The following is a 26,109-nucleotide window of genomic DNA, read 5'->3' as shown; positions in this document are numbered from 1 at the left end:
TTTATTTATTTATAATTCTATCGAACTTTCGCATCGCCGATCTTTATTGCCGCTAACGCGCGAGCGCCCGTCTAAATCGGAAGCTTCCGGAAAAAGCGCACACGCGGAAAGCTATGCCGCACGAGCGCTAAATCTCCTGATGCCGAAAAATATCCGTGAGAAAAAGAGAGAGAGAAAGAGAGAAAGGAAGAAAAACGAAGTTATAAAATATATATTGTTTAAATGTACAATATAAGCATTTATTGTACACTCACCATTAACATCGATTCCCATGGCATCCATCGAATTGGTAACGGAGGACGTCCTTCGACACGGAAGTAATCCGCCGCGTATGCGCTCCGTCCGCTGCCCAAATCAGATACCTTAATCGTGCATCCGCGACACACGATGCAATTCCTGAAAAACATTAAAAAAAAAGTTCGTCCCTTAATTTCCGTGAAGCCCCTTTGTCATCCCGCTATGTAACCTATCTCGAAATATTTCCATTTCGCGAATTTTGAACTGGAAAACAATAGAATTACTTTTTTTAAAATCAAATTAACACTTCCATTCTTTTTATTAACGCTGGCCATGAGATCTCTAACTGCACAACTATGCAATATTCGGCTCGTATCGAGTATACCGGCTAAATGAATATGTGTTTGTGCGTTCTATTTTTTATATGCTGCACGTGGCAGCCGTATCAAAAACAAACAGAGTAGTTTATCGAAATAGCGTACGAGCATATAACTATAAACACTAGTTTTTCAGTTTATGATTTTTTTCCTCGTATAGTTGAAAAAAGATTTTAAATTAATATTTTTTACTTTAATTTTATATACATAAGTTATAAATATATTTTGCCTTTCAATACAGTACATATATCAAGACAAAGATGCATTGTAAAATAATTAAGGAAAATAAAAGAGGTGAAATATTAGAGAATAAGCTCTTCAATAATTAACAGATAAATTTCTTCATTAAAATACGACGGCTGTGGGCGGCTGATGCGCAAAATCGTTCCTTGTTTGCGAGCTGGTGGAACCTCGGCGTTTAAGCAGCTCACGGGTAGGTTCATTGCGAGCATGTCGAAAACGGCGGTCGTTCCAAGTTTCGCGCTGATTTGCGCGTAAACCTCGTCGTTTATCGCGCTCCACGGTAAAGGGGTGATTCGTGGGGCGACGAGGGGACGGTTTAGTAGCTGCCACACGACGCTTTTATTTTACGCGCACCGGTGGGTTTCACACCGGTTGTCAACGTCTGCGCACTCTTCCTGATTTGCCGGTTTGCAAGTTTTTCCACTTCTGCCGCCGTAAAAATCTTGCTCATCGACCTTTTTCTTGTTCTCCCCGGGCATTCAAATGCAATCATGCTCTTTTACGAGTTTTTGAATAGCTTCGAAATCGCACGATTCTATGTCTTATACCAGCTCATGTAATTTCGATTACACGCACATATGTAATATACATTATTGCCAATTTTAATACTGGAAAAATGTTTCCCTGCGTATCACAAGATACTCGGAGAAAAGTTAATAAAAATTACAAAAGACGTTAAATGTCTACGCGAAATGACACAATCTGCAGTGTTCTAAGGAAGCGTATAATACTTGGATTTGTGTGACACGAATAAAAAATCGATTTGTCATTCTGTGGACTCATTATTCCTCGCTCCGTTTCCTATTCTCCCATTAGCATAATTCTCAGATATGGTATCCGCCGTTTATTTCCTAATAGTAGAACTATTCAGCCAGTTGCCGCATTCGCTCGTTAGAGTTTAGCCTTGAACCCAATTCTATAAATCACGAATAAATTTCACCCCTTTCGTCTAGCTTCTTGTACCCTCGCTACTGTCGCGACAACGATCGCGCCACGGGGCATGATAATTAAGGTTTACGATTAGAGTTAATAATTCGAACACACGGCCCGAACACCCTTCCGGCCGTACCTATCTCATTCCCCTCGCTTTTAATAGCTCTACGATATTGGTTGCCGTGCCGCGCCTGGGCCGGCGCTGTCGGATTTCAAGAGTTTCCAAATCGCGTGGAGGGTGGAAAAGCATATAGTCTAGGGGCGAGCCGGAACGGTTACGTATATGGAAAGGGAATGAGACGCGATAAAACAATCGACTACCGTAATAAAACAATTCCATCGTAATGCCCAGAGGCAGGCTCGTACGTTTACAGAAAGATCGAATAGAGTATATGCATATCGTTTGTTTGCTTGATGCACGAAACGATTTTCATCTAGCGATCATTGTGAATCACTGCGAGACAAATTGAAGCGTTCTTCTGGAAATGAAATTAAGATCAGCGAAGTTTAATGAATTTCCAAACAAAGACTGTACCGTAGCTATCTTATAATCGAATGTACTTCAATTTATCTCGCAATTTTTTTATACTCAATATATATATAATTATTGTAATCATAAATATGTATGCGAGGGACATTGTGTGCGTATTAATTTAAAAAATCAACATATAAAAAACGTTAATATATTATATATTATATGTCAAAAGTTTAACTGTTTCTCCATACGCGAAAATGTTAAAAAATCGTCTCTGTCACGTTTGTTGCAGCAAAAAGGTACTGGCTAGTTCATCAGGGACATTATTTCGTTCTCTGCATTCGCTCTCGTATAAAAGCTTTGTCGGGGCGAAAAGAAGATTGGCAGGTTCTGCGGTGCACGGTATTTAGTATCGCTTTCAAGACTGCGAACCAATAATATGGCCAAACAACAGCTTGCTCATTAATTGAGCGAGCCCTCAAAGCAACTTATGGGAAACAGTGCAACGCTTACCTTGTGGCAAGATCCCGATGCACGAAGTCCATTTCCTCAAGATACTTCATGCCGGATGCTATTTGCGTGGCCATGTAAACCAATGTGCCGAAACTGCAACACGAAGAACGGGGTCGGTTACGTCGTTGAAGTTTACTTGGAGAAACTCCTCGGTATACATAGAGGCGTTTGTAGCAAGCAACGCCACAAACAGCGGACACTCGACCGTACCAACTCGGCTGTAGTCGAGCAAACATTTTTGACGCAAGTAAAATAAGGTATTCCCCGTTAAATTACTTTACAAAGTAAATCAAGGAATCCGAATTAACTTGTCGAGTTTTCTTCCTTCGAAACATGAAGACATGTTTCGTCTTTCATAACTAGGAATGACGCAAATTATTGCAATAAAAAATACTTTTGTGTTTTTACCATACTGTAAATAATATACCGTTTTCTTGATCGGTCTATATTAAGTGTATTTGATATTTTCATTTGTCAATTTGTAGCAAAAGAGTTAACAGAAAGCTCCTTTACTTTTTTATATATACAGCAGACTTGTTTCTGTATTATTCCTAGTTCCAGCAAAATTGAATTTGAAAATCGAGGCGTACAAACGTACGCGTTAGTTACGATTTAGCGTTAGTATTCGTTCGCTGAGGACGACGGTAGCTAGGTATTACGTTTTTACTATTTACGTTTGTAGGACGCAAACCATTTACATCGAAACAGCTCCGCGTGCTATTTCTGCGAGAGATACGCCGATAGAGTCGTTTCAATGGTAGCATGTCCCTTAACGTTGTTACAATATAAACAATATAAACATAGATATATACTAACAATGTAGATATAAAATAAGAGCAATAATACGTAAAATAATTGTAAGAAAAATCCATATCTAATTCGTTAATTTGTCAATATATTCTTATCTTAAACGTTTGCTTAAAAAATTGGCATATTTGAGTTCGCTGCATACAATATAATACGAAAAAAATGCTTGATAAAACATCATATGTACGTCTCACAATATTCCTTCTTGATATTGATAATAATTTGCAATTTTTTCTTAATGAAAATATCGATATGATTATTATTACATTTAATGGCCTTACATTACGAAACAACATAAGGCGTTAATTATACTTGGATTTAATTCTTGCATATAGCCCGTCCACTGAAACAGAAGTGAATTTTCAATACACACGACGTGTCTAATATCGCGCCACGTAAAAATTTTCACTCACGACGCGATTCTTAAAGCTTCATTTGCGACGTCGGCGAAATGCAATTCGGTTACCGGCGTAGAAAGCGGCCGTACTGAAAGCTCTCGGGCTATTCTGTTGGTCCTGGATATTGGATTCGCTCGTGCGACAAACTGACTGCAGTTAAAACGGCGCGGACTCGCGGAAATAAATGAAAACGATTTCGTTTATGAACGACAGTATACACATGTCGGCAATTTAATTAACTACTTTGGAGATACTGCCGTAGGTGTGGCGCACTGTTAAGCGCAAGTTGTTCAAACCGCGTAATAAAGCCCACGCACGTATGTCGCGTGATTCGCGCGAGCAGCATTAGGTCTTTTTCCGAATCTTTCAAAAGATCAGATTGCTGAAGATATCTGCATCTCGCGTACGATCGCGATAATTATTAGCTCTGTTTCTGCATCTTAATGTATATGTGTTAACCCGAGTCGAAATTTTGATCCTACTTTTGACCTCAGTATTCAATTTAACGTCTACTTTGGTACTCTGAAGCTTCCGAGTTGAAATTTTGATCCTATTTTCGACCTCAGTATTCAATTAATGTCTACTTTGGTACTCTGAAGCCTATAACAACCTCTATTGATTCTATTTAACCTGCAACTACTATTTAAAACCTATAAATTCTACTTGGATGGAATATCGGGTCGTCCGATAGATGGCATCCGATAGAATCCGTTTCTCGTATTTAAAATGCGACGAACGATGGTATAAATGACGGAACTGCAGAACTTGTATCAGTTGTATCAAGAATTACGAAAGAATTATAATCTCATCGTTTGCAAATTGATTTTTTCTTTTGTAATTCTTATAAAGAACGTAACGATAAGATGTAACCGTTGTTTTTACTATTGCAATTGCGAAATAGTAAATGGCGCTACTCGCATTGCATAGGCACGAATGATTGAATATTCCCGTACATCAATATTTTCCGCGGTACTCGGACGGGAACAAAGCGCGCGAATCTCCGGCGGGCGGCTGCTTCATCTCGCGCGAAAGCTGAAAACGTTCGCGCGGGAAAACACGCTTCGCCGACATCTGTCACGAGCACCGATGATCCTCTCCGTCGCTCACCTCTCATTTTCAGCCGATTTCTCGTATTTCGAGTACTTTCCGCGTAGTCCTGGTCATTGCGCGTTTTCACATGCCCTCCGGACTGATTGGAACTGACGTTCTTCGGCGACGGAATAAAACAAAAATTTCGCACGATCACGCTCGTCCGGCAGGCTTATTATGGAGTTGCTCGAATACTATCATCGATACATTTATAACAATGTAAAAGGTAACCGTTCTGTACACGTGCACACGCGGGAATTATTCTTCGTATATTTGATTTCACGATATTGTAAAATATTAGCGGCTTCTCCCGTCAAGAATCTCGATAAACGGACTTTACAATTAACATGGCACACGATAATCTTGATATTTTCATTATCTCAATTAGTCAATTTGTATTAGTCAATTAATAAACATTGCGTTTCAATTCGACGTTAATTAATTAAGCAAATTTATTTCATTAATTTTAATTAATGGATATTTATTATCTATCGACAAATGTAAAGGTGATGCTAGAACAGACGCAACAACTTACGCGGAAGTACGGTGATCGTATCAACGTGAAATTTGGGGCACACGTCGAAATATGGTTCATTGATTTTACGTCAAAATGGTGATGATCACATAATTGCGTATCTATTTCGGATGATATGTTATTTACTTCGAGTGTCGCAATGCCGATTGGCAGGGTGCATTAAAGCGGACATCGATAATGTATCGCTTTTAAAATGATACCGATGGTACCGATGTTACAAATTATTCCGCGCCGCAGTATCAAATTTGCGTTCATTAAATTATGTTAATTACTCGAATAACGACGGTATTCGGGATGCATGTGCATTTTTTGTCACGCACCTCTGACCAAATGCGCGAACCGAATTCCCCAACGATCTCTTAAAAACGTAATGGTACACGTATTTATGAACGACCAAGGACTGTATTATGGGATGTGCCCCTCGGCGTGATGTAATCATCACCGATGTATTGTCAGTGAATAAATATAAAAAATTTTACATAGAATATCATGTACATATACACCCAGCACCGTTATCCTCGCGCAAATGCTTAACAATTAATAGTATCAATTAAACGCGGAAATTAACGTTAGAAAAATATTGTGCTTGTCGGTACCTGAGCGTTTTGGCCGTGTGCAAGTTGGAAGTTTCGGCGATGTGACTCTGCAGGTATTGATTCAAATCCCCGTACTCGCCGTTTTCCAATACGATGCACATGGGATCGTCCTCGAGGCTGGCACCGAGTAGCCGCGCGACATTTCGATCGGCGAGTCGTACCAGTCTCTTTGCCTCCTGTTGAAATTCTATCCTGGAAAACACACGGAGAGCATCCGGAAGTAATATCTTTATTGGTGGTCGCGGTACCAAGGCCGTGGGTATTGAATACGGACGCGGGTATATACGCTGGAAGTAAATGCAGATATTCCGTTGCGGAATATCGCTCGCTTGTCTCTCGGAAGTTTTCGCTGTCTCTCGCGTGGAGGGAAGAAACGGGGGAAGAAAGCGATACTAAAGTGCCAAGGGTAAAAGAGAAACCTATCTTACGGGGGTTATAGCGCGAGTCACGAATAAGAATAAACCGCGAATAAGAACTGCGACTATTGTGCTACACACGTGAGTAAATTCCGGCGAATGCAAACGATGTAGAACATGATATAAACCGCCACATCGAATGGTTTGTTGAATTCGATAAAAACTCGATTGACTGTATGAAAATTGAAACCGATATTTTTGGTCGAGTTTTTTAAATATAAAATCGTCTCCTCATATTATAAATTACCCCGTGAAAAATGATTGCAGCGATTAATGGGTCAATTTATTATTTTATAGTTGAATAATCAATTTTATCTGACCGTAAAAGGTGACCATTTCGTAGACACTTTGGCGCAAGATAATTTCATGATATCTGTGAAATTATTAAAGATTTGCATTTTTATTGACTTTCACGCATTTGCATAGGCGAGAGCACGCTTTTATTTAGAGAAGTAAACACGAATATATTTCGAATAAATGGCGACGTATTATAATATTGAGTTCCGTTGATGAGATACGCGCATTTAGTCGACCAGCACAGCTTTATATTAATTTTTCATCATATTAATTTTTGAGAAACATTTTAAAAACCATCAGTATATATTTTCCGTAGAATTTTTGTCGCGCGTGCACGCGCGACAAAAATTACTTAATTGAAAATGTCAACATGGAAAAATGAAATTCCTTTTTGCATTGAAAAATTCAATCGTCAGACGACGAGAATGTAATAGGATCAAAAAACGAAAATCTATCAGGCAGATTGGATTGATGGACTTTTTCGGGATGCTGTAGCCAACAGAAAGGAGAAACGTGGAAAAGAATAAAGACCAACCGAGAACGATCGCGCTCTAACATGAGTTGCATCCATTTCGCCCCGACAACATGGGTTTCGTGAGCTTTTCCCAGTTGGCAAAATGTGTTTTGTAGACAATGCCATCCGTGATCCTGTCTACGGGGATCATCCTTTCGCTACTGCGACGACAACGCGTCCGCGTCGTCGGGTCAGTGAATCCGGTGCGACGCGCTCCGCTGCCCGTTCCCATCTCTATCGGCCTATTCCGAGGGAAAATCACAATCGTCCGACAAACAAAACATTGTTATAACGGTATCGCGAATGCGATAAAAGGATGTCTTTTATTGGCTGGTGTAGCGCCCAATGATTGAGCTGCGACAATCTCCGTTCATGCGTGGAATCTAGAGTTTTCTGAAATGTTCCTTATATAAAAAAGAAATCCTCTTCGAGGTGTATCGGAAACGGTATCGTGTGCGATATTGCGCATTACGTGCAAAATTACGTAATGACGCGTAATGCGAGGTATTACTCGCCGCAATTTTTATTCATTGTATTTTACATATTCATTAAAGAGCGCGCAGAAAATAATTATTTTCCTCATGCAATATTATCCAATTAAGCATATTGCGTAGTATCGTTCTGTAATCAGTGGTTACTGATTTTCAAATATTTCCACTGAAAAAGCCGTGGATGAAGCACGTACAGCGCATACGCGCTGATTCGTTAAGTAGGTCGTAATGGTGGATTTAGACGGGGACGGGGATTTCGAAAATTGCGAAACATAAATAACATTCAGGATAAACAAGATTATTGACGAATATATTTCATATTGCCGATCGCGCTAAATCGCGTGCTGCCCGCCCGCCCGCCCGCGGAAAGACGCTTTGAATATAGAATAGTATTTTATGTTTCCAATTTTCTAAAGGTGAGAGAGAGAGAGAGAACTCTCTCTCGCCGCGCTTTATGAAAAATTATATTGACGCGGACATGCGCGTGCGAGCACGGACGGAGTTATTCGATTACATGCCAATCATCGATCGCTTAAAGCCCTTCCGCATTATCCGGCCGCATCTACTTAATGCGCGTAGCGTGTCATTACATTCGGAATCACTTTGCGCCGCGTTATTGAATTACGCCGTTAACGCGGCACTCTATAATCTATTGGAATAATTTTCTATCGTCGATGTATATACGTATAACTTTCGCTTTTCGTTTTTATTTGCTGTAGAGGAGCGATTACCTGCGCGAGAATCCAAGCTTTGTATAAAATATATGTTTACTCACAAAAGTCGATGCGTGCCTCGATCCTTTTCATACGATAGAATGCAAATGTCAAGTGATTACATTTAATTAACGTGTCGATGTAATATTGTCAATAATTGCTGGAATTCAATCGACGCGAGGTCTCACGCTATCGCATAACGTTGATATATTAAATATATTATTATCCGTTATCAAAATATTCATCAAATTATAAGGACAGAATATAGAAAAATGATAAAAGTTTTCATTATAAAGTAAATAATAAATCAAATTAAAAATTTTAGAACGTCACTCATCATTTGCGGACTACTGCTGTTTTTCGATTACTGACAAGACGATTGTTCTCCTAAAAAAAATTAAGTATTCAATATACCCACGACTTGCTCTTATATATCTTTGTATAAATTGAGAAAAATGTAAACACATAGTTCTTACCTAAGAGCGTCAGAAGATCCTGGTTTTAAGGATTTAACAATAACTAGATCGCTGGAGGTATTTCTGAAGACCTCGTCGTATCCGGGAAACCTGTCGACCTCGCAGAGGTGAACATCGCCGAAGTATCCGCAGCCAAGATTTTCAACGATGTTGAGTTTTTCCCGTGGAAAATCAAGGACGCACTCGGGTATCTCCTCCTCTTCCTCCGTGAGCATATCCTCCGGACTGTAGCTAGTTACGCTGCTTGAGGCTTTCGCGCTCGTTGGCGGTGGCGTACTCGGTGTCGGCGACGGTGGCAGTGGTGGTAGAGGACTCTGCGATGATACACACACGCGAATTCAAATTATGTCTTCTCGAATTAATACAGTGTAATATCAATATGTCATATGAATATGTCGAAGCAAATAGTTATATGTGTAAATATTCGTATTTTTATCCACCACCGGGCGAAATTATTCGAAAAATATGAAAGAAGCATAATATTGCGATCAATATAAAATGGAATAAATATTTCTTCCTTTCCGATATGAAGGAAAATACTTCGATAAATATTGAAATAAAAGATAATATTGGGATTCATAATCGTGATATACCCTTTTTCAATACAATTTCGCTTCCCTCCCGGTAAATTAATCAAATCTGATAATATAATCAAACAGAAATACACGTACGCTCTCTCCCTTGTAGAACTACCGTAATCAATAACCACGCCCTTTACATTATCGCTCTATAATCTATGTATGCCCACGAAAGATGTTTTCTTCGCGGTAGTTATGATTGATAGTGGCCCCGTTGTTTCCTCGTTTTTCGGTCATTAATCCTCATAATTCACAGGATGAAGTATTTTGCGTCGTGCATATTGTATAGAGAAAACACAACCCCGGTTGAAAACGAGATTAAGTCGGAGTCGATATGTACAATACAATGATATACGCCATTAAAATACATTTTATGCAGCGCGTGATTATCGTGGTCAATGTTTCAGCACTGTGGAAAGATGATCAATAATATAGTGTTTCAAATAATTTACATGAAGAAAAAAAATATTCGACACACTTGCGCGAGCAATATTTCGGGGACAATTTCACGTTGCGCGGTAGCGGAAATATTACACGTATATTTGAAATATCTTAGAGCGTAGAAAGCGTAGAAAATTGAAAAGTCAAGCGGTATAATATTCGAATTAACCTCGCGCCAATTTACATAAGCCCCAGCAGTGGCCGGTTTCGCAAGGTTGCCTCCCTTTCGGCGATCGTGACGGAGATCCGACGCCGTCACGAGACGGCCGCGGCGTTTGACACAGTTTCGCGTTCCGAAGTACCTACCTACCCCTCGCGTTAATGCTAGAGAGAAGGACTTAATCGGCACGGATCGCATGTCTACCGTACATTTTTGCGACTCACCTTACAGATCTCCGTACTGGCGTAATACTTTTCCGGCGGGGGCGGTATGGGCGGCGGGTTAGACGGATATTCTTGGACCGCCGGAATTGGCCTGGCAAGATTGATCGTCGAGTTAAGCAGGAGCGGAATAACCGGCTGCACCTCGTTGATCCCTGGTCCGAGGAGCGGCGAAGGAGAGAGCGAAGCGGAAGAAGAATCAAGAAATTCGACAAAGTTAAAAATATAATCACGGCTAGCCGTCGACGAGAGAGGAATTGCCGCCTGCCACGCTTTTTTTCCTCCCGTTCTCTCGCGCCGAGTTTTCCAAGTTTCGGGAGAGGATCGTTACCATTTTTTAACGAGACTCCGCGCGCAGCGCCGCGAACCTCCCAGCGTCATCCGCGACTGTGCAGCGAATCAAGTTCTTTCGGAAACTCGGAGGTAACGAGGTGGAGAATGTCCCATTTCAATTTATTACGATATTGCCATTATACGCTGTCGTTTCGCGCTCAGGCACACGCCCGCGCACGATAATCGTGACATTTGTGGACTCGCGAAATTAGCGCGACCTGTCGACGTATCACGGCGCGCGCTGTCGTTTCCCGATAGTTAATTAATCAAAGACCTCTAGTCTAATTCGATTAAACAAGGTCGCGCGACGCGACAAACAGTCTCTCTCTCTCTCTCTCTCTGCGGACTGCGGCTACTCCCGCTGTGTCCGGCAAGCTGTGCCAACTACGAGACGCAACGGCATAGTTTGTCGGACTATTCCAACTACGTCCGTGCGGCCACGGGCAAAACCAGGCGCAGAGATTCGAAACCTCGGCTTGACCGTCACTCCCGGGACAGCCCGTTAGAATTCCCGCGATAACACGAAACTATCCGTGTCGAGGCGAGGGACGAAGTCAGCGAATACAGAAGTGGAAACGTCTTTGGCGAAATTAGACGTAACCGGGATGCCAATCAACTTTTGTTGTTATCCCTGCTCGCGGAGATGGTAAATTAATTTTAGAATTTAGTGCACGGCAAATTATCGACGAAATGGAAGAGGAAAGACGAGGAAGAGATAAAAACGTGTATATAAATTAAAAATAAACATAAAGATATTATAAAATATAATGAGAGAAAGAGAGAATGAAACATTATTAACGAAATTGGTGAAGCAGATTTTAAAAGTTAACCGTCCGAAAGAACACTGGTTCGACACAAGTTCGACGATTGCCTTTTAAGGAACGTAATTGAACTTGCAACAATCAGAATTAAAAGAAGTCTTTAGGTACGTGCGTATTTGCGCGGTGCTTTACCTTAACGACCGTAATCCCGGCTAAAAGTGAACCGAACGGGCCGAGACTGTAGACCGCGCGGGCGGAAATACTTAAGCGGCAAGCGCGTATGACTTTCAACATTGGTACCAACCGGTGTAATCCGTGACGGTTTTGTGTAATTGCGGCGTCGTCGTGCTGTAGGTGGCTGGCTGATACTGCGCCGGAAGCGGCGGGCAAATTGGTCCCTTGTCCTCGCCCTCCTCCGGCACGGAGACCTGCGGTCGAATATCGAGCGTTATCGTTAATGCACCTGACATTTATGCACACGCCGACCCGTGTACGTCGCGCGGCAAAAGCGATACACCGTCGGTTATCCTCTCTTATTTGCCACCTCTCCCTCGCGGCCCCCTTACTCATATTCTTCTCAGAATATTCATAACCGACGAAACGAGGAGACACAACGCGGGCCCCGAGGGAGTTGCCGCGCGCGTCTGGTTATTGTGTGCCGAAGCGACGAATACCCGTTAGCCTACTGACTTGTTATGTACCTATTGCCGATTGCGTAATTTTACTTTATGGTAGCGGCGCTTGGCGCACGCTACCGTAGACAGAATGTAAAAGGTAGCGCAAGCTTATTTTCGCCACCGATAAAAAGGATAATGCTGGAATGACTCCCTTGCCACTCGCGAAGTGTATAGTTCCATAAACTTGCGCCCTCTTTTCCCTCCCCAACGTCGTTAGCTTCGAGATAATTTGCATTTAAATACATATTACAGATACGGGTTTCCTTATCCTTCAATTCGTGTTAATTTTAAAAATCGTTAATATATTTTTTCTGTAAATAAAATGGTATCGCTCTCGTTTGCAATAAGTTAAATCCCCCTCCCTCTAAACGTCGTTCGTTTCGAGATAATTTAAATTTAAATATTGCAGATACGAATTTCCTTATCCTTCAATTCGTGTTAATTCTAAAAATTGTTAATATATTTTCTCTGTAAATAAAATAATCGTTCTCGTTTGCAATAAGTTAAATTTATCTCGGGAAAGCATAATGTAAAACAGGTTAGTTTGCAGATAAGAACAAAATCTCTTTCTTTCATAGCTCTGATATATGAATATATTAAATCTTCACATAAGGAATTCGGTTTTACGATCACGGCACGAGAACGGTTAAAGAGAGATTAAACGCAACGAAAACTTGCCGCATCTCAACGACTATCTAGCAGAAATCGCGACGGCATCGGTATTAACGGCAACGTATTCTCGACTTACGCCGTGGCGACTGGCGTAAGTTGCATTTACCTTTCTCCATTAACGGGATTCGTCATGGTAGTGCGCTTTCATCTAAAATGCGACGGTAAAACCGCGCGCGGGTGCCCACCCGTAAAGCTCTTATCTCGCGTCACTTCCTCCCGACGCCTTTATCTCGGTTCGCAAACCTGGGCGAAGGTGCACAAGGGATGTCTGGACGATCGAGCCCGACATGCCACCTCAGGAAATTAGCAGTTTTATTATAACAAACAATCTAGGGGTGTACCCCAGACACCGGCGGCGGGGGTGTTTACGCCGCGGTCTCTCCTCGTCACTTTTCTTCGCACGATAAGACAACTCGCGAGGGATCGTAGAGGGACATGACGGGTGCCGTATGTACGTTGCGCGTCTGTGTGAGTCGCGATATAATATCCATTGATTTTTGCGTTGCTCCAGGCTCCGTGGGTGCCGAGGCTGACTCGCCGAGGACGTAGGGGATGGGTGTTAATTTCCGTTTAGGGAGCGTTAGAGGGTGCCAGACTGGTGAGATGCTGTGGCGCGGCCGTTAAGATAAGATAACCACTTAACCATCGGGATTCTACGCGAATCTCACTACTCTCGCCCTCTTTTGCGCCGCCACGCCGCGCCGGCGTATACACGCGCGCGCATGTACATACGTACGTTGTTACACCATCCCCGTCGCCTTCTATCTTTCCTGATCGCTCGCGTTTCTAGCACGAGGGCTTGCTTCCCGCCATCGGTCTTAACCATCTAAACATCTATTTCTCCATTAGGGCTATCTGAAGTCCTGTCGCGCGCTTACCATACTCTTATGGCCGGGCATTCGAGGCGATGTTGACAACTCGTTTTCGTCGATCGGACCCCGAAACGGCGACGCGACGCTGCGATGGCGGTTTGGAAGTATTATTGTTGCCCGCGAGAGATAGTGATCCGGTTTATGGAACGGCCTTGCTTATCGTCGTGCAAATAGTCCGTGATTCGGATACACCGATGCGATTCTTGATGCAGTTAAAGGGATCAGTCTAAATGTAAAATCGTTGCTAAAATCGTGCTAATGAGGCAATTGATCTGGATCGATGTTTAATTATATGGATTTGCCTTCTGAATACATGAATACATGAATACATGATTGTTGCAACGACTCTTGACATTAACGGGATAAAGTTTATTTTTGAATCGTCGGTCTAGCGTGAGATCTTGTTTGCACGTCACGCTTGCCCGATAAGAGAGAAGAGAGACGCGGCAGGCAACTATTAAGAATTTATTAATACACAAAGTTATGAAAGCCATTATTAACAAAGCTGGCGATATCTAGAACGGTCTGAAATAACTCGCTTATTTTTAACGATAGAAAATAACGTTCCAAAAATAAAGCAGCTTGGTATCGGACAATTTATTTATTGTTTTTCCCCCTATATTATTTAGTTTATAAACAAACACAAGAAAATAAATTTTATAAAGTTTGCGGCTGTAATATTTTTAAAAATACAAGCTACGCGTATATGTAATAGCGCAATGAAAATCTCTGTTCTCACAATCGTATCGTGATATATTAATAAGACCATTAAAGAGAGATTACGAGAAGGAGGTTAAGCCTCGGGAATTTGGAAAGATAGATTTTTCCTGACTTTGCGATGAAGTGATTTCACAGAGTCACTTCATGCATTATTGACACGATCATAAGACGCGAAATACAGCGCCTTTTCCTTTCGCATTGTGGTATATCAATCGGGCGTACAAAAGGATCTCCCCCCTCCCCACGGATCCATGTGTCCGTGATTCCTTTCGCAAATCCGGACACGTTCGATTGACCATACGATTTTATCAACGTATCAGTCGTCCGGCATCGTCCGACGTCGAAGAAGAGAGGGACTTGATATCTTTCCTTTATAACTTTGGTATTCCGAACGGGATATCCGCCTGGCGAAATAAATTACGGGCGTTGCAGCGAGAGCTTACGTGCGTACGGGATTTATCGAAGTGGCGTATTTGTTTAGAGATATTGCGTGTTTGCCCGCATACTAATCGCATATCGAGTTTAACCGCGATTACGAGATCGGCAAACGATAGCGTCGAATAATCTCTTAACGAGGCGGTTGAATTAAAGGTGCGTTTGAATTGAGTGGATTATTGTTAATTTATGTGTACCGATTCCCGTCAATTTCCCCCTTTTACGCGCACGACACCGAATCGTGAAATCTGATTTTAGAAGAAGAAAAACAACGCTTGCCTTATTCGTTTCATGGTATCCGTGATCCGCGCGTTTTACGCGAACACGCGAAAACGCAAAATTTTATTACGCAAAAAACGATGCGCAAAACAAAATGCTGGAAACTAAAATTTCCTGACGCGCGTAATGCATTTTACGTATTTATATATTTATGCGCAACGGTGCTCCATTATTTGAGCCACTTTTTTTTTACATTCGTTTGCGCGCGCCGTACTAATCTGAGAAAAATGTTAAACTTGTTAATGCAGCCGCCGGAAATACAAACAGTGGATGCGAGAGAGGGAGCGCGCTGGTGGGCGTAGAGACGGAGTAGACGAGAATCGAAATCGTGAAACGGGTTACCCGACAAATTCCGTGAAGTGCTAACGAAAAGATTCCGGGCACAAAACGATCCTCCATTAATTAGCACCGGAGTGCTTTTTGCCATTTTCATTACCATGAGTACATCTTCGCCTCGTTTCCGCAAAGGCTGCGCGACCCGTCCAAGCTGTTTGCACATTTCCCAACTTTGTCCAAAAGTGTCTTCCGCGCATTTCACTTGTTTCATGGGTTTTTTTAATTAATTTTTCACGGCACTGACCCGCTTTTAATTAACGCATTCTCATAGTTTTTCTACTTTGGCATATCTTGTTGTTACAAAACGTCCCTTGGATACCGTTATAATTATTACATCCAAAGAGTTTTAGCATTTGAAATTTGCAGCGACGCTTTTCAAACTTCCAAACAAATTTATGACAAGTCTGAAGTGTCTACACAAGAGTGCCGTTTCTTGTTCCTTTTTTTTTGTTTGTTTAAATGTCGTCAGTCTCTTCCAACAATTTAACAGATAATTATTCAAACTATGGAATCGTTGCAGTACGCATACATACGTATATATATATATTCAACTCGCGGTTAGGATTACAGCGCACGAAAATCAGAGAGTTTGTTGCTTTAAATTAAAATAATCTGTTTTCACTCGACTGTCTCTCACACCCTCCCGCCTCTCTCTCCGAGCTAAACCTGGTAATCGCATTAGCACTTACTTTTGTATGGAGTCCTTCCTCCATAGCCCTGCCATGCTCTTTTCGCACGAATGCAGACACACGTGAACGCGCGCTCACAGAGCTGCATCACGCGGTGAGAGCTGCGTCACGTTCGATAATAATAAATTCTATGGATTGAATAAAATTACGCGCCGTATCTGTTATTGTTTGTCCGATATATTTCGCGCATAACGCATATGATTCACGCACATGCCCTTAAGGCAGTGTCGTAAACGGGTTATTTATTGCAACGCACTGATATGTGGGTAATGCAACGTAAATTTGATTTGCTAATTGCTAAAAAATAGCCTGACCCGTAACACGTGGATGAACGTTTGCGTAAATTAAATAATCCTGCGCAATGAAATCTGGAACAAGAATTTGCTGCATCGTAAATTCTCGGATAAGAGAGGGGGAGAAAAAAAGCACAACACTTCGCGGGGCTTTAAGCGATATACTATCCCACGGAGTTTTCCCTCCAACGTTTTAAAGCGGACCGATGGAGCTAAAGTGTCAAAAATGACTGGAGTCCTCCATCATATTCGCTCGAAATGGGATCAGACAGATCGATATGGTGTGTCATCCGCGAAACAAAGTTTAGTTTTCATAGTCCATGATGCCCGACAGATTGTCGAGGTCTTGTGCCCTGTAAATTGTCTTCTTGACTACTCCGGATAGTGGGATGAGAGGAGAGACCGGATCAGTTCTGCGACAGAATGAATGTGCGAACGTATCAAAACTCAATGCTGACAAACGTATCGCGCGAAGAATGATGTCTACAAGCACAAAATCACTCGCGATCGATAAGAATGAGCTGCAGTGATTATAATAAGTTGTAGTTTGCAGTCATAGAGAGATTAATTAATTAGGCTATACTCTAGCTAGTTTATTTTTGCGAACACATAAGAAAAAAATTTTTCCATTGTTGGAGAAGTCTTTTTTTTATTAAAATTGAAATTTTTTTTATACTTCAGAAATTACGTTAAAGATAGGTCTAAAGATTCATAAACTCGAACAGAAAGAGTGAAAATTTTTTCTTCATTAACATTTACGAGGAAAATACTCTGGGGTATACACCCCACGCGAATGCTCATGTTTCAAATTTTGACGCGATCATTCGAGGGTTAAGCGCTGATAGACGATAATACGGTGTTTAGCCAACGAGAGGCAATGAATAATTATGCCGCAGTAAATCGCTGTCTATTTAATTAATGACAAGTACGCGAACAAACAGATCTCGGGGAAAAAAATATCGGTATTCTCGATATGGTTCGAGCGGCTATATCGGCTCGACGTCTCGCCGGATTGAATCAGGTGCGCGCGAGCGTAGTGAGGACAAGCGAAAACGTTGTTTCTCCCCGACCCGTATTGCTCGATAAATTGACAGCGGTTTCTACCTGGCAGACATAATCTGCCATTCTCTGGAGATCCGACGTGGGTCGCAGGTTGCACGAGGGGCAATAGGGTCATTTCGTGGAGAAGGGGGGAAAACGGGGGATGGTGGCTCGCGCAACTTCAAGACGGGACAAGTAGCAGGTGGCTAATGTCGGGAACGTGGAGCAGGGGGGTAAAGGAGGATTGGCGAAGATGGGCGAGGAAGAGAAGAAGGCGCGTTTGGAGTGTATATGACGCCGCTCAGCGGCGGGTGAACGACGAAGATAACGCACGTCTCTTCTCGACGACGGCGTCGCAATACGGCCATCCCGACGGCTCTTTTAATTAAGGAGTCAGCTCGACTACCCGTGCACTTCTTCGGCGGCTGGTAAAAAAAAAAACTTAGCTGTGGAAGATATTGGGTTGTCGAAGAATACTTTGAGTGATGTATGGTAAAGGCGGCTAGGAGACTTATTCATGCGCGTCCACTCCCAGGCTTCGCCGGGGCGAATGAAAAATATTACATAAACGTGTTTTCGTGTTCTTTTTGGTTCCCTACATTTACAGACAGAATTGATCGAACGCGATTAATTAATTCCGCACCGCACATATTTGCTGAATAAATGAATATTATGTTTATTTCCGCGCGTATATCGCACAAATACGATACAAATTATTATTTAAAGTATTATTTTAAAACTGCAAACTCTCTGCTAATAATAGAGCACCAGTTTGGTAGCTTCTTGATTCCTAGAACTTTCTTTCGCCTCATTTATCATTATTAATAATGAGCCGAATGAAATATTCCGAGTGACTAATTAGTCACCTTGATAGCTAATGTCGCCATCGCCGAGTCTTCAATTTATTTCGATAGGTTGTTAGCGTCGTTATTAATTGTCGACTGTCGCTCCTGTACGTTTCTCCAGTTGCCTCCGGTCCGTGCAAACAGTTAAGTTAGGAAAGCTTCAAGGGTTTGCAAGCTCAACTGTCTGGCACTCATTATTTCTCATCGTTCAGCAAGTCGTTAATTACTGTCTTCCCGCTATATCCCGCGAAAAAGGATGGGAGAGAGCGCCGGGGCTGTCCATTTCTACGAACGAACTTCGCTTTGCTATTAATCCGGTTAGAACAACAGTGGCTTGGTAAACATACGCGAAGTTCTCAGAGTTCTTTCTTTTTCCTCCGTCAACCTCACTTTCTTCGCTCCGCTCACAATCCAAGTATTAACTTTTTGCGTAACACGCTCAATTCTCTTCTAACGTTTTATTCCTCATCCTTACTTTCTCGTCTCTCTCCACCAACGGCACTTTTATCTACAGAGATTACTCACTGCGGAATTCACTTCTTACCTTGTTACCCTGCACCTAACCATCACAAATCGTTGGTCTGATTTCGTACTTAGATAACAACCGGCTAATCAAGTAGTGAAAGACGTGTGTATTGGCTTCTTCCCTCGATTTTTCCGTCTTCCCAGTTTTCCCTTTACAAACGTATCTCGATGTTATCTTGAAGAGGCAAGATTTGAGGCATTAACCGATTAATTAATTTTCCGCTATACAAAATAAATGCGATTTCAAGCGAGCGAGTCACCATTGTGCATGGTAAAGAGCTGGGTTTAACGTTATAGACCATACATCGTGAAAGTCGTGCAAACTGTCCACCGGCGCGAGGGTAGTAAACGCGCGACGTTAATAATTCTTGTTGTTCCATAGGACAGGAGTCGGAGCGGAATTTACGACAAAGTTAGACATTCCGCGTTAGAACGAGGTGCGAGACTGAAAACGTCTCTTTTGCCCGGAAAACGTTTCCAGCGGGTCCTCCTTCGCTACGATGGAATGCGACGTCAGAGAAAAATAGCCTTGTCCGCGCGTGCATCGCAAGATATTTCTCGTTATTTTTCTTATTCGTTCGAAGCATTGTGTATTGTAATGGGGGAAGAATTACGAGAAGAATTATTAGGTGCATATAATTTGTCTATCGCCGCTAATCAAGCCGTTCACTAATTCTCTCTATGAGCTTTTTTTCAAACGTAATTTTCGTTATAACGCAAAGTAATTAACGCGTACAAATTCTACGGTTACGCGAAGCGCGCGGGATCATAAAAGGATTCGAGGATAAAAGCGCATAACGAACAATCTCGGAGCGTCCTTTTAATCGTCCTAGCACGATCTCGTTTGCGTCTCTCCGCCTTAAAGAAAATATTTGATCGCCGTGTTTTCTCCTTTAGTTACGCGCGCGCGCGCGCGCTTGTACCTAAACCGACGTACGTAATAAATAGGTATAAGCTGTTTTGCGCGATTGCTCAAAAGCGGCGTAAAGTGACCTGGAAGCATAGAGTAAATAGATGTGCCTGTTCGGTTTATTAGAGCCAGAGAGGCAAGACTCCGGCATTAAATCAGGTCGAGAGTCGGGCAAAGAAAAATCGCGACCGGAGAACAAAATCGTCGTCATTTACCGAATTGTTTAGTATCGCGATAATACGCATCGCTGCGCAAAGGGCTATTTATTATGCTCGAATTTTTGATTACTCTCAATTTTCGTCCTCGTGTGCTTAATGATGCCTAATAATTGGCAAAATGCCTTGCACGTTGACTTGTATGGTAATATTTTACGATCTGTATAAAACAGAATTATATATAATTTTTTTATATTAAAGGAAGATAGTTTTTTTTCTTGTTATTATACGTATATCTATTGTTTCAAAATATCGATAAAACACTAATAAATTACATCTCAATGCGCTAGACAAAAAAAATGCCGTGTTACGAAGTCATCTCTCTTGTCGTGCAAATAAATTTATTTGTATTTTACGTAAGAGAAAATAATTTTACTAGAATAAGGTTAGAGGTTTATATGCATGTGGCTACATATAGAGTACTATGACTTAATATTACGGCAATACTTAATTATGCAGCAGTTTATCTTTATAATAACCTTGAGATCACCCTGTTGATCGTAGAAGTTTGACGGTGCGAGAGCAGCTTTGAGCCTACGGTTCCTATAGAAGATGAACATGATCGCCGCGAGCAGCATCACAATTACGGTCGTCAGGATGCCGATAACTAAACCGACGAACTGCCTCGATTCCGGTTCCTTGCTCTTATCTGGAACTGAGAAGGATGTATGTGTATATGGAGTGTGTCTACATATAGTATGTATGTATATTATATATATAAAACGACTGGGTGTGTATATAGTAGTAAACAGAGATGTACCCGTCATGTTCGGGTGCGGGATACGGAGGAAATCGATTAGCTCAACGATTAACGGTTACACCGCAAGCTTAGTGATCTTGCATATTGTCACTGGCTTAGACTGTGCTCTAGAGATAATTTACATTAATTAATCGCGACATCGATCGTAATTCCTAAGGATTCGAAGTCAGTCTTTAACGTTTGAGTAATTATTTAATGAAATCTCTTTAGCTGTTTTCTTCTAACCGATTACTTGTAATTCATTTGACAATGAATGTAACTGATTCAATTTAATATGAAACTTTGCTTCGCCAGTAAATAATTAACAGTAATGACTTTTATTCGACCTAACTGGCCACATTAAATACAATTCGTCTCAACGTTTCGATTATTGGTTTTGGTCCTTCTCAAGTGTAAATCTATAAATTATAAATTCAATAAGCAAAAGGCATGTAAACTGTAACTCAATTTGACAAAGTTAACTTAAGAACCAATTCAATAAAAATTTTTTAAACTAATAAATACCTAAGTTATAAAATTAGTAATGTAGCCTTTTACAAATATCTCATCAGTCATAACATTGTGCTAAATCAAGTCATAAATCTAAAAGCTGAATTTAAGCTGGTTAGATCAAATGATAGGAGGAGATCACCGTGTAATATGTATAAGTTCAAAGGCTTACATGTTTTGTATGTCTTATAAATCGTAAAATAATCCGTATAACACTGTCTCAAATTCAAATAGATGACATTAGCATTACACATCGTCAACATAGCTGGACGTCAAGAATTAAAACACCAACAAATGTTTTTTATCAAGAAATATAATGGTATTATTAATTTAAAAAAAGGATTTGAATACTATATATGATAAAAAGCGCAGAAATGAAAAGAATCTCAGAACTTATATGTTAAAAATTAAAACATATAGAAAGCACGTGTCAAAGCGATAAAATAATTCAAATGAGCAAATATCAACACAAGATGTAAATTGTTAAGCCATAAATATGCTACAAATATATAAAAACTGAAAAATAAAAACTGAAAAATAAGACTATTACTTTATCATATAGAGCGTTCAAATCCTCGTATCTTTTTTAAATTGACGATGCCATTATAATTCTTGATAAAAAAAACATTTCAGCAATCTCTCTCTCTAGTGTGCTTCTCTTATTTGCATAAAACTTTTGGTTTAGACCAATTAAACTCATGCTCATATGAAAGATGATGTTTGCTTACTACTGAGTGATTGCTTTCGCACTTCCTAATGTTGTTTTGAACTGAAATGTTCCTGTGAACTCGCGTCTCTAAATGTCTCTATAGTTTGTTCTATATATAAAGTTACAGTTATCACAATTAATTTTATAAACTAATTCTGTAAACTGTTCTTGATATTTGATATCGGAAACGCATTAACAAGAAGAAGAATACGAGACAGAAGCTAGAATTATTTAATCGATATATCAATGATTTAATACTCACATAATTTTGCAAACAACAAAACCGCGAACTCTGTAATATATAGATTGTTATCAAAGTTATGTAAATATTAAATTATTTATATATACCGATTTTTATCAAGCAACGCTAGCTCCTCTTTCGTATTTTCTTCTTGTTAACGCGTTTTCATTATTACAATTATTATTAATTATTAATTATTATTTTACAATATATTTAAAAGTAGTCCAAAATAAAACGTCTATGAGACCTCAAAGATATCATAAATCGGATCTTATAGACGTCACAATGATGTCTTTTTGATAGTTTTATAAGACGTCTTATAAAAGTATAAGTCGATTTTAGACGTCTTTAAAGCATCATAATGTTCTCTGGACAACGTTACTAATTTTATGACTTACAATTGGATATTTATTAGTTTAAAAAATTTTTATTGTATTGTTTCTTAGTCATTTACTTTGTCAAGTTGAGTTACAATTTACATACTTTTTGCTTATTAAATTTGTGATTTATAAATTTACACTTGAGAAGGACCAAAACCAATGGTTGAAACGATTGTTTTTAATAAATGTGGCCAGTTGGGTCGAGTAAAAATCAATATTGTAACTAATTCATCTCTTTTTTTATTCTCCTTTCTTTATTTTCTTGTCTGACTCAATTTTGTCTCAACTTTTTTTGTCTCAATCACTAAATTTGTTAGTAATTGTTCAAAAAACGCGTAGCTTTCTATTGATAAAAATAAAGTCTTCCATTCAATTGAAAATAACCACAGTCTCGCAGATGTCGTTTCGAAGCAAATTGAACATCGATAGTAACGGTAGTCATGCTGATAACAAAAGAATTTTCCAAATAATATTTCGAAATCGCTGCACGCTGCAGACAGCTGACCCGCGCTGATATACGCGATAGCGGATTCACTCGCCCACGACGCTTGATGCATCAAGCAACACGACCTATCACCGTAGATAATGCCGCCGAGGTAACCTCGCATAATGTACGATGGAACGATAATGATGATTGCGTTCATCACGAAGCTCGTAACTAGATCACGGTTGATCAGTGCCCGGCTGAACAAAAACAATATCCGCTGATGGCTTTCGTAGTCCACCGCAACAGCCTGATCATCGCTTGAGTATTTTATAAATCAATAAACGAACGGGAAAATAATCGAATAAGACACTTTTTTAGATCTCGTGACATGATTGGCAAAATTGGTTTATATTCATAGTTTTAACATCATTAAATGGTATACAAAAATATTAAATAATGTATACAATTTTTTGGAACGAATGACATTAAAGTCAGTCAATCAATTACCAATGGCAAGAAATGTTTGTCTTAATATTTCTTTACAAAAAAAAAGAGTATAATTTACGCAGAGTATAATTTACAGAGATCGAAACTAAGCTATAAACTTTCTCTGATAAACTGCAATAAATTCTTTTCTTCGTCTTTCCTGCAAACAAAAATATCAGAGAGTTTAATTTTTCGAATAAAAATATATCTGCGATAAAAAAATTTCATCTTGTTTCATGCTCTTTTTGAGTTTTCAACATTTCGGTCTCGTTTCTTTCGCAGACCAATTGCGGCGCAATGTTGCAGAGCATCGGTCGACAAGAAAGCATAATGTTATTCTTCCTAGTGTATCGTTTGTCCTATTAGTTCGCAGATTATTACCCGCGTTGGTGCACATTCGTACCTTTCTGCGCGGTGTAATATGTAATGAGTGTTAGCTATACGTCGCGCTTTAAGCGAGAAAACATCGTCCCGCTTTCTTGCGCTTAACTTTGGGCGAATTTAACAAGCGGACACGCAAAGAGCAGTTCGAGCAGTGTACACAAATACAAACCTATGTTAAACGAGCACGCGAGCTTGAACCTGACAAGTTATGATGAAATTGCAGCAATTCCGACATCGTCACTGTGTGATTGAAAAATTTTCCGCTTATGCAGCGCGAGTCGCGGAACGTCAGTAGGAAGAAAACTTAAATTAGTTATTCGCTGTCCATCTTCGAGAATATCGAGTGTAATCAATTAGCATTAAAAGAGTTTCGTTAACGAAACTCGTGATCTTTTTAACGGCGTCTCGATACCGCGTCTCGACGTCTCAGAAGAGAAAGTTAAAGAATTAATCAGGTTAATTGCGCGGCTTTTGTGAAAATAAAAAAAAAGTATCCTTCTATATTGATTAACAAACTCGACCAAAGGACAAAAGCGACCGCTCTTTTTCTTCCGTGACGTTTCTTTTGCAGGTAATCGAGGACGTCCCTGGGACTACTTGATGTACTTTTTCGCACAAGTCTGTCGATCTCAAGGGGTCTTCCAACCCCATCGTCGCCGTTTTTCCATTAATTGCGGTGTAAGGCGACGTCGCATATAGGAAAGAAGATTCCTCTAAAGATGCAAGTATTTGCCTTTTCAATTTCATATAATTATAATTAAATTTGTGCTGTGAATCTAAGAAAAAAAAAACGCAAATTAATTGCGCGGTAACGTATTTCAGATTTCTCAATAATATCTACTTTTATATTTTAAATATAAGTTTGGCTGCGTTTATCTTCATTATTTAAACTTAATTTCAAATTTTTTAATCAAACTCTCAACTTCTAATAATATCATTAAAAAACTACGTCAATTTTGTATCCGTTCATGAAAAGCAGTTTTACGCTAAGTGCGTATCGTACAAAAAATTCAAATTAACATTTTTCTATGTTAATAAATCGTGTTAATGAATCTAGCGATTATCACGTAATGATCCATTTTTCCGACACACAATTCTTTCGCGATATATCGAGCTCATTGTTATAAAACATGACAAGGGGGGAAAAAAGCTCGGCTGAAAAGAGCGTCAATTACGCGGAAAATTATGAACGTAGCTTACCGGAGTAACAATAGAAAAATCGGACAGTAGACTTACAGGTGTTATCTTTGCTTTCCTCCTTATTAAAAGTAGCCTTCACTTCGTCTCTCTGCAGTGGACCCTCGTTATTTTGATAGGGGCTGCCGGTCGCCAGTACAATGGCGCTCTTGTTCTTCGCCTCCTCGTCCTCGGTATTGTTCCATTCGGAGATAACTGTGCATTCAGGATTAGAGCTAATGAAATCCACCGCCTATCAAGCTCGTATTAAATATTCGAGTGTGTGAAACGTCTATATGTGAGAAAAGCATTATCACACAGTGGGAAAAGCATTGTTGAAACTAATTGAATTAAATTAATAACTCGATAAATTCTATGCTGTAAAATCATCGACGATACACGACTAATCTACCAGTTAAAAGCGAAATCAATCTCTGATGGCATCAGTAAAATCAGTAAAAAGGAACGTGCGATGCTCGAAAATGAGTTAAATTTCGTGCGTCTTTTGACAATTTTATCGAATTGTACCAATGCCCTTTGTGGCCCCGGTACGGATACAGAATTTCATTTGTATGCGGGATAGTTTTCTACGATACATCGATCGTTTGAAAACGAACAAATATCACGACCAGAATTTAATTCGTGTCACACGCAGCTGGAATTTTCCCGTTAGGCAAACTGAAAATTAGTGCCGCGGCAATTTATCGACTAATGGACACCAGAAAATATTCCAATTTTCGAGCAGTTAGACGCGGTTCGTACGCGCAATTTATAAAAAGGAAAATTAATCGGAGTGGGCCGCGCGCGAGCGCTTGCTCTCGGTGCTCTCGCTCTCTCGCGGCGCGACTCGCTCCGGTAGAAAACTCGATGCCGGTGCCAAAACGAGGGACGGGTAAAGGGGGGGAGGGAGGGGGCGCGATATATTTTCCTATCGATGTCGCAGC

At 40.4% G+C, this 26,109-nt stretch overlaps 1 protein-coding gene across 1 annotated transcript in view; it reads right to left on the bottom strand.

Annotated features, from left to right (window-relative positions):
- Ddr (discoidin domain-containing receptor 2) overlaps positions 1-26,109 on the bottom strand; it is a 182,987-nt gene that overhangs the window by 10,723 nt on the left and 146,155 nt on the right. The window contains exons 10-17 of the mRNA XM_071708469.1: positions 25,226-25,381; positions 20,593-20,768; positions 11,909-12,032; positions 10,514-10,665; positions 9,111-9,424; positions 6,204-6,395; positions 2,779-2,871; positions 255-396 (exon numbers count right to left, since the gene is read on the bottom strand). Of these exons, the coding sequence (XP_071564570.1) occupies positions 255-396; positions 2,779-2,871; positions 6,204-6,395; positions 9,111-9,424; positions 10,514-10,665; positions 11,909-12,032; positions 20,593-20,768; positions 25,226-25,381 (1,349 nt within the window). The remainder of the gene's footprint in view (positions 1-254; positions 397-2,778; positions 2,872-6,203; positions 6,396-9,110; positions 9,425-10,513; positions 10,666-11,908; positions 12,033-20,592; positions 20,769-25,225; positions 25,382-26,109) is intronic.

This window comes from Temnothorax nylanderi, unplaced genomic scaffold (genome assembly GCF_030848795.1).
Source record: "Temnothorax nylanderi isolate EJ_2023f unplaced genomic scaffold, tnyl_v1.0 TNYL_tig0068_pilon, whole genome shotgun sequence".
NCBI classification, from domain to species: domain Eukaryota; kingdom Metazoa; phylum Arthropoda; class Insecta; order Hymenoptera; family Formicidae; genus Temnothorax; species Temnothorax nylanderi.
Note: the sequence above shows the minus strand (reverse complement) of the source record. Positions and strands in the feature narration are given on the sequence as shown.